The 9674-nt window shown below is 42.8% G+C and overlaps 1 protein-coding gene across 1 annotated transcript in view; it reads right to left on the bottom strand.

Annotated features, from left to right (window-relative positions):
• Positions 1-6617: 6617 nt before the first annotated feature.
• The window catches only part of atrn (attractin), a 69959-nt gene continuing 66902 nt past the window's right edge, over positions 6618-9674 (bottom strand). The window contains exon 29 of the mRNA XM_080850749.1: positions 6618-9674. This exon is cut by the window's right edge and continues 107 nt beyond it. Within this exon, the coding sequence (XP_080706875.1) occupies positions 9657-9674 (18 nt within the window). The 3' untranslated portion in view covers positions 6618-9656.

Below are 9674 nucleotides of genomic sequence, written 5' to 3' on the forward strand. Positions count from 1 at the left end.
AACCTGCGCTACTCACATCTGTCCTGCTGTGCCTTAACCACTACGCCACAGTCAAGAGATCCATATTTAACCAATAAAGTTCGAGAGGCAGTACGGTAGTACTTGTTCGAGAGTGTTGTTAGGCCCGACGCGCAGCGGAGTGCCGGCAAACCCTCGAACAAGTACATTATTGATTAAAAAGTTGTGTAGATAGCTTAATTCACATGAAACATTTCCCACTAACAAGCTTCAAACACGTCGCCATCTTTGTTCGGATTTTTTTTGAGTGCGCACTGGTTGAGTTCCAGTGTCAAATGCGCATGTCTATTGAATACTAAAAAAAACTGTGTACATTTCACTGGGCACTTGCACCATTACTCTTTGCTTGCACATTCTACATAATATCTTGCATGGAGTTTACTAATAAATAACATGTGTCGTCCTAAGTATTGTTTTACATAATAAAATTAGGTAGTTCAGTGTAGTTTATGTAATATTATTGCGAGATTGACAAAATTTAGTAATTTCATGTATAATATACACATTTAACTAAGGCACATTTACAACACCCCAAAATAATTTTTTACAGTGTGTGCATCCTTGATTTTGAAGATTTTTGAATTTATAGTTAAAGTAAGACCCTTGGTAACCAATAAGATTAAGATTTTTGAATTTATAGTTCGCGAGATATTTGTATTTTACCGTTTGCCGTGCATTGAAATGCATTGGGTTTGAATGCGACGCGATTTCTAAACCCAATGCATTTCAATGCACGGCAAACAGTAAATACAAATATCTCGCAAACTATAAATTCAAAAATCTTAATCTTATTGGTTACCAAGGGTCTTACATTAAAGTGTTCTCAGAGATTGCAACGTAGTTCGCGAGATATTTGTATTTTACCGTTTGCCGTGCATTGAAATGCATTGGATTTCAATGCACGGCAAACGGTAAAATACAAATATCTCTCGAACTATAAATTCAAAAATCTTAATCTTATTGGTTACCAAGGGTCTTACTTTAAAGTTTGATCATCTATTCGTTTATTTTTAAGCTTCTTTGGGTTATCGTTTCCCGTAGCACCGAAATGACGTCACAAATTACGTCACAAACAATATTAGCGGTATTAAAACTATCCTGCCTTCACTCAAAGTTCAGAATAAAGTTGGATACGATAAGGAGGTCCGCATTCAAATTCTTTTTGGTGAACAGATACAGACTTTTGCTCAGGTAATCTTAAGACAGTGATTGATTTTATCTATTTGTTTATATAAGCTTCTTTATATTAAGTTTCAAAGTAATGTCTAGAGTTGTACAGTCATCTAACAGACAGGGAATAGTAATCCACGCGTAATCCAAACGCAAACGATAAAATAGAAATATCTCGCGAACTATGAATTCAGAGAGAGAGTTGTATAGAGTAAAATTCATGCGTTTTGCATATGCCATGAATAAGTGCTGTAATCACAGTTACAGTTCAACCATGCTTATGAAATGAGTTTGCCAAGTTGTAAGTCAAATAAGTGCAGAAATGTACTGTAAAAATACACACATTCAATAAAATGAACCTACATTTGAGTCCAACTGCATGACCATTCTTACCCTACACTTACCCTTACAATAAAGAAGTGATCCTATTTCAACCATAACTTCATTTTAAATAATTTCTTTCTTTATGACATTTAGTTTATAGTTTAGACAGCAACTTTGACATCTACAGTGCCACTTGAAAGTATGTGAACCCCTTGAGCACTTAAGCACTAATTCCATGTTTCATGTAGTCTTTTGGCTACTCAAACAATTCCCTCCAAAAAAAGTACATGCAAATGATAAACATAAACCTGACATTCCTTCTATGGAAAATTGGTGATGAAAAAAATGAAAAATCATGGTAAAACAACAGAAAACTCCTAAGTGGTCAAGGGGTTCACATACTTTAAAGTGGCACTGTATATTCAACTGCATCCACTACATAATCTCAAACTTTATTTGTTGGTATAGCTCCAAAAAGGCTAACATTAAAACATTTCTTAATGAAAAGGAAACATGCATCACAATAATACTTCAGTGTAACCTGTACCTATGTGGAGTGCAAATGTCTTGCTATTACACTACCCAACAGCTACACCTACGTCTGCTAACACTACAGAATGCATGATTCCTACGGGCACTGCACTAGTAGTAAATAATGTCATAATTTGTTTGTACATTACAAAGACTGTGGTATATCCAAATGACTGCAAACCTACTGTACCAACCACTTTAATGCACCAACTCTTTTAAGTTTCAGTTAAGAATTGGAGGGATTCTGAAGTGGCTAAAAGTACATGCTTTTAAAAACATTCTGAATTATGCAACTGGCCTGAAGTCCATGAGCCTTTTAATATCCCTTTATGGAGAGGAGCTATATATTGTACTTCCATTAGGCCCAGGTAAGGCTTTGTGGGAAATACAGCTACTGAATAGTGAGAACATAATATGAACAGCAGCATTTCTCGGTTTACTTGGACAAATTGGTTTGATACACCCTAAATAATTTCTAAAACGTTACTGGTATTATTATATATTTGTTAATACAATTCCCAGAAATGTGAAGTGAATACAGCTATCTGAAGTTACCAACGCTTGCAAAAAAAGTTCTCACATTTTAAGATTCTTGGCAATCAGTTGAGGTAATCATTGTTTGCGGCTGCATAATTTCAATCAGGCCACTCCAATGTTATCAGGCGTCTGCATGAACAGATAAGCTGGAATAGCCAATAGCGATACCTCTGTCTGACGTTTGTGCTTGTCCCTTTCCACTCGGATTCAAACCACCCCAATGAAGAGAAGTCCATTACAAATCAGAGGAATGTATGCATGTGTGTGTGTGTGTGTGCACAGGCAATACAATGAATGGCAAGGCGTGTGTGTATGTCAGCGTTAAATCCCCATCACACGTTCAGAGGAATCAGGGGTCAGGGTATATCATGACGGCGGATGTAATTAGCGAGACGTTCAGTCGGTGCGGTTTGCTTTGGCTAATCGCCAGCGTTGCACGTGCGGGAGGACGGATGTCAGGACATGAAAGACACGCTGCCTCAACGGTGAAGCTCATTAGTCAGAATATAATCCTTATCATGACCCCTTGGGTCACCAGAGGTCGCCCGGGGGTCACCCGTCCATGGGCGTCAAACCTCACGGCCTTCATCTCATCACGCCTGTAGGAGAGCTCCTCCACGGTCAAAGCACAATGTTAATATTTGATGTAACCCCCCCACACCCCCCCAACTCCAACTCCCCTTTGTCCCCAAACCTGCACCACGACTGTTTCACCATCACTATGACAACACTACCTGCGGGCAGAATAAAAATGATCTCTTTCTTAGCTTTTCCATTTATTCCACTCTAGCAGTGACATTTTAAAACATGGAGGATGTTGGTGGATGATAAAAGGAAAGTAGGGGGAGGGGGAAAAAAAGGTTCAAACCGCACCTGTTTACCTTCCAGCTGCAAAGCCTGAACCCCAGCCAGCTGTGTGAAGTTTGGCATGACGGGGATTTCTCTTATGCAGCAAAGACACTCTGCAGGAGATGAAACTCAGTCAGGATTCAACATCACACACACACGCAGTCTATGTTCTGACAGACATCACAGGGGTATTACGTCTTTATTTGTTTGTTTGTTTTAGGTTTTTTTTACTTCAATACCTCTGCAGAGACCGACTGAGCCTTTGCTTTTCAGTCATCGACTAATCAGAAAGTCGATCATTAATGAAAGCCGCTCTGCAAGAGCAGGGCTGAATGAAATAGTAAACAATCATTGGGGTGGGGGTCGATGTGTGTGGTGCACAGGGGTGAATGTAGAGGCTGGCCATTAAAGCTGTGATTGGGGGTGTGGAGAGGAGGGGTGGTGGTAACGTGCAGCTGAAGTGAACAGGATTGATTTGATTGCGCTGAACACATCCCTGGGGAGTCCCTCTAAAGCTTGGCATGTGTCTAAGGCTGCCTGTCTGAAGCATCACTCGCTGCTACCCATCAAGTCATCACCAAGGCCCTGAATATATTAAGTCACACACACACACACACACACACACACACACACACACACACACACACACACACACACACACACACACACAAACACACAAACACACACACACACACACACACACACACGAGAGAGTGAAGCCATAAATAGCCCAAATCTGCAGCTCCTAACGGGACCGGGGGAGGGGGAAGGGGGTGTGATAAAAAGTTCTAGATGTAGAGAGAAATTGATCTCCATCCTCGAGCTGCTATGTGTGATGTTTTATTTTATACTAGTGTGGTTCAGGGCTTTGAGCATTGGGCCACCTTTAAAAATCAATCAGTTCCTTTAATTAACTAGTGTCAAACCGTAAGCCATCCAGGGTCAGGAGCACACAGGCTTCCATTTGACCCAGGTACAAAGCCATTTCGCCATGCTAATTACTGGGCTACTAACGCCAGACCCCCACTCTGCGCCACTAGCTCTCTTGCTCCACCCCCCCCCCCCCCCCCTTTCCCACACACACAGACTGACAGCCCCCCTGGGTTAAGGATGTGCTCTGGAGGAGAGCTGCTGTGCTGGTGGCCCTGCTTTCATTCTCTCAGTAGTTCATGCTGGGATTAAAATGTCTGTCCCTGATCGGCCATATCTATCTAATGTAACACTCATACTGGGATCTACTTTACTTACTTTAGATACGCCCCTTGCTAACTCCAGAGAGCAGAACCAGTGGAATTCTTGGAGAAAATTTGGTTAACCTGCCAAGAGCTTTGCCAACAATCTGTCTAATAAAGGCTAAAATGTTTCAGATTGTGGTGGGGACAAAAAATGACTTTTGCAATTGTATGCTACACCCAGGAGGCTGCGCTCATCTAGTGAGCGTCGTCTGGCACTGCCACCTGTGCAAACACGGCAATCCAGACTATTCTCAGTTGTAGTTCCACGTTGGTGGAACGAGCTGCCTAGCACTACCAGAGCAGGGGCGTCCCTCTCTACCTTCAAGAAGCTCTTGAAGACCCAACCTTAAAGAGAGCACCTCCCTTCCTAACTAGCACCTTGGCTTAACTTGCACTTAAGCAGTGACAGTCCCGCACTTCTTTTTTTTTCTTTCTAAGTCGTTTTCTATTTCTTGAAAAAAAGTAGTATTTATTGTTACACCAGGTTTTATTGCTCTTATAGCTTGACTGTTCTCTCTCTTGTATGTCGCTTTGGAAAAAAGCGTCTGCTAAATGACTAAATGTAAATGTATGCATTCATAAGATCATCTTAGACAGTTTCAACCAACTGCACAAGAATGACTGCTCCATCTCCCTATTGCATTTCATCTTTAATTTAATTTAATTTAATTTAATAATATCTACAATTTGGAGTATGGGGTTAAGGGCTGCACTGAATTTGGCCAGTGAAAAAACAAATCAACAAAATGGATTCCACCGAGGACAGTCCAGTCTCCTTACACTTGATTGGCAGAGAGCATTTCCAAGACCTGAGGAACGGATTTAGATGAGGGCCACTTGGTGCAAAATAGACTCTATGTAGGCCTTCTGTAACTATGAATCAGACTTTCATAAGCAGACACAGCTGTTGGTTGAGCGATGGCCCAGAGACCGCTTTCTGTCAGCATCGACTCTCAGAGTCCACCAGGCCTAGTCAAAGAACCTCCATGTTTCTTTCACACAGCTGTTCACCTCAGGAAGTCTATCCCCCCAGTCCTGAAGTCCATTCATCTCCACAGGTCATTGCCTAGAAGCGAAGGTCAAGGAGGCAATGCGGGTGGAACGGTGCCTTCCTAGCAGGAGCACACCAGGTCAAACATGACACAGGAGAGGAACAGAGACAGGTGGACACACCTCAATGTTGGCGTGACACTAAGGGGAACGCTTAAGCCTGGCTCTTTGGACACTGTCTTCTATGAACTAGAGAGAGTGAAAAACCCAATCAGAGTCGGGAGGGAGAGAGAGGAAAAGAGAGAGGGAGAGAGGAAGAAAGGGAGAGCAGAGGGACTGGCGTCAATGTCTCGCTCGCTCCCAGTGTGCCGGCGGCAGCAGCTGGTGGCTCGTGTTCCTGTCAAAGGATGATACACCGGCACAGGAGAGAGCAGCGTGTCCCGCAGATCCACACGGCCGGCTCAGCCTGATGGGCTTCACCGGACCAATTACACTCAGATGAGCTGTGGCGGGCCCAGCCCAGCCCAAAACCAGAACCAGAACCAGCATTTTTCCCTCTCCAACCAAAGTGCTCATAAACTGCTGTTGTAGACGAGGATGATCATGTATTTTACACTATGTATGTTATGCTAAAGTGCGCAGTGTTAAATATAACACAGTGTTAACACTATTGACACTTAATTAACACTTTGCTCACAAAAAATAAAACAAAACACGCAGAGGTAAAATCTGACTTGGCATATGATGCTATGAAAAGGGAAGGAAGGAGCTTCAGAGAAATGGGGTAAATTAAAAGATCGGAGAGCACTTCCGTTCTCCCTCACACCTTCTCTATTAAGAGTCAAACCCACTGTGTGACTGTTGGCCTAGGGCTTGAATTCCACACTCGCGCACAACAATGAAATCACAGAGATTTAAAACACACGCACAGCATTACTTTTTAACATTTAATTATAGACAAAAAATGTTCTATATCATTCTGTATGTACATTCATAATTACAAGGTCAGTTATAATCCTCAGGTTTGTTTTGTGTTCATATTTTTTTTTATATCTTTGCAGTAATTCATCACAATGTTTCATCCATCTAGCTGTTGCTGCTGTACTCACACATATAAAAAGCTGCTACGAGCTCGACTTGTTTGCAACCTTGGTGCATGATTCGGTCTCATTCACATTACAGTCTCAGTATTTACAGATACCAGCATTGTGGCTGCTAAATTATACATATTCACATCCTACCCATTCAATATCTACACAGACTGTCCAAAGGGCGGAGGGCGCAGGACTTTGAGGCTTCAGGAGACAAACAGCATTGTGAGAGAAGATGAACAGCATTGCGCGTAATCGCAGTTTCCTGAAATCTGACGAGAGCTCTGCTTTTTTTTTCTCCTGTTGGAGCAGTTCTCTGTTGCATGCATGTAAATGAGTGTATGTTTGTGTGCATGTTTGTTTGTGTGTGTGTGTGTGTGTGTGTTTAAGAAAGTGTATTTAGGAGTTCCACTTGTGAAATGCTAGTCTGGTGCTGAATTTGACCACAGCAAATTGTACCAGAATTGTATTTTATGAAAACCCCTCATGTACCACATCTCTCTCAACCAGATTGTACGCATGGATATACACATCAGACCTTTATGACTCAACAAAGCCTCCTATTACCATGGCAACGAGAGAACACTCCCTGTTGAGAGATGACTGCCTGCCTGACTCATGTCTTCCTGTTTCATTTCCTGTCTCTGGTGGTGGCCTGAGCGTTCGCCACAACCCTCCACCTGTGCCACTTGAATCATGTCACCTATGCTATGAACTATGGGAAACCAAGTCCTACTCTTTTGCCTGTTTGGTCATGAGCAGAAGTGTATATTCTGAATACTACAACGCACTCACAGGTTCACACATTCATGCTTAGTTGCACAAAGGCATAGACCCACCCTTAAAAAGACAAAGACACACACACACACACACACACACACACGCTCTGGTCCAGCTAGTGATTTGAGATGACACAGCTGGCTGGATGACGCCCAGCATCCGTCTCCCCTCTTTGGTCCTTTTAGCAGAATGTCAGATCTGTTCGTACATCTCGCCACGACCTTTCGACTCGAAACCCCTACCCTTCGGCAACAGGGACACACTAACACACCAACATGCACCATTACACACACACACACACACACACACACACACACACACACACACACACACACACTCACAGCAGTGTGCAGAAATATATATATATATATAAAAAAAATTAAAGATGACAACTATTTTCTCAGAGGCCAAATGTCAACTACACCGTAAAACACAGGCACACCGCGCACGCACATGCAAAAAAGGAAAAATGAGCAACTGTAAAAGTATGGAGTGTGTACATCTTTACAGTGATGTGGGAAGAAGCTGAACAAAAGTGTAGAACTTTGCATGTGTGTGTGTTTGTGTGTGTGTATGTATGTGTGTGTGTGTGTGTTCCAGTTTGGTGACCTAAAATTACTTTCTGGCATTTAGAAAACCTTTTCCACAAATAAGTGGCTAGGTCTAATTTCCCCTCGCTAGCTGGTCGCTATCTCTCTGCGGCCCGCCTTCTCCAGCATTAGTGTTCTGTCTTCCAGTATGGGAAAAATACTACTGAAGAATGGAACTGCTTTTAGATAACAAAGAAAAAAGGATCCTGACTGAATGTACAACAGATTAAGGCTGAAAACTGAGAATTACAGGGAGGGTTTCTCTGTCTCCCTCCCTTACCTTCTCTCACAGAGACACACAAACAAACCCATACAGAAATGTTATCTTGTGTGGTGAATGCAATGGAAAAATCTCTTTCAAGGGCAAACTTATCAAAATGTCACCAAAGTGGCAGAAGGCAAAAACCTGCTCCCTGATATCTCATTTGGGTTGCTAGTGTATGCATGTCAATGCATGTGTTTTCTTTTCATGTGTTACTCCTGCCATTCAGAGTAGTCAAGAGAGATTCATATCGCCATTCACAGTTGGCTTTACAAACACTGACAGTCAGTATTCTTGCCAGACACACACACACACACACACACACACACAAGCTTTCCCAAAGACCACTGCACACACATTCATAGGCACACACACATAACTGTTGCATTCACAAACACACATACACACACAATAAATCAGGGATGTGAAAGGATGAGTGACCCATGATTCAAGTGGCTCCTGAGCAGAACTGTCATCTCTTCTAATTGGCCCTGCGAGCGCTGCCATGCTAATGCAACAGTGCTAATCCTCATCTGCACTCCACACGCTAAAATAACATATGCTAGCATAACAGTCTGTTGATGGGGTGTCAAAACTCTCTATAGGACCCGTCAGCACTGCAGTGCACTACAGGTGGAGCACTATAATTGATGCCTTTCAAAGCTAAGCTGCCAAACAGAGATATACGCTGGCTATCTGTTAGCATCGCTAGCGCTACTGTGGCACACTGCTAACTGAGTGTTGGTCATTCCAATGAGGGTGGCTACTGGTTACCATGGTAACATATGCACTGCAAGTGACACTGGCCTGAGTTGCTGATTTGTTGTGACAAGAACAAAAAAAAGAAGAAAAAAAAAAAACGAAAAAAAAACTAATAAACAACAAGTGAAACGGCAATTATTTTCAATAAATTAAGAATGATGTTGGTGGTGGTCCATGGAGGAGAAATCCTGTGTACAAAGTTCTTGGGGGATTACGTAAACTACCAGTCAGAGAGAACGTCTTTCTACAAATCCATCCATCTGTCCATTAGTCTATCCAGTCCTCTGTCAGTGTGGCATTCTGTCTATTTGTTGTGCCCAGGTGTCCATAACGCTTAGAGCAAGCTATGAAGCCACTGCCCCCCCATGCTGCTCGCTGGGTCTTGCCCTGCCCCGACACATTAGCCCTTCCCCACGTCACATGGCTCAGTCCTGGGGAGAGGGGGGGAGGGGGGCGCGGAAGAGTGGTCAGGGGGTCGGAGTTCAGCTTGGGGTCAAAGGGTGGCGGGAGGTAAAGGTCAGATGCAGGTGGAGGG

This window comes from Sprattus sprattus, assembly GCF_963457725.1.
Source record: "Sprattus sprattus genome assembly, chromosome: 13".
Taxonomy (NCBI): Eukaryota; Metazoa; Chordata; class Actinopteri; order Clupeiformes; family Clupeidae; genus Sprattus; species Sprattus sprattus.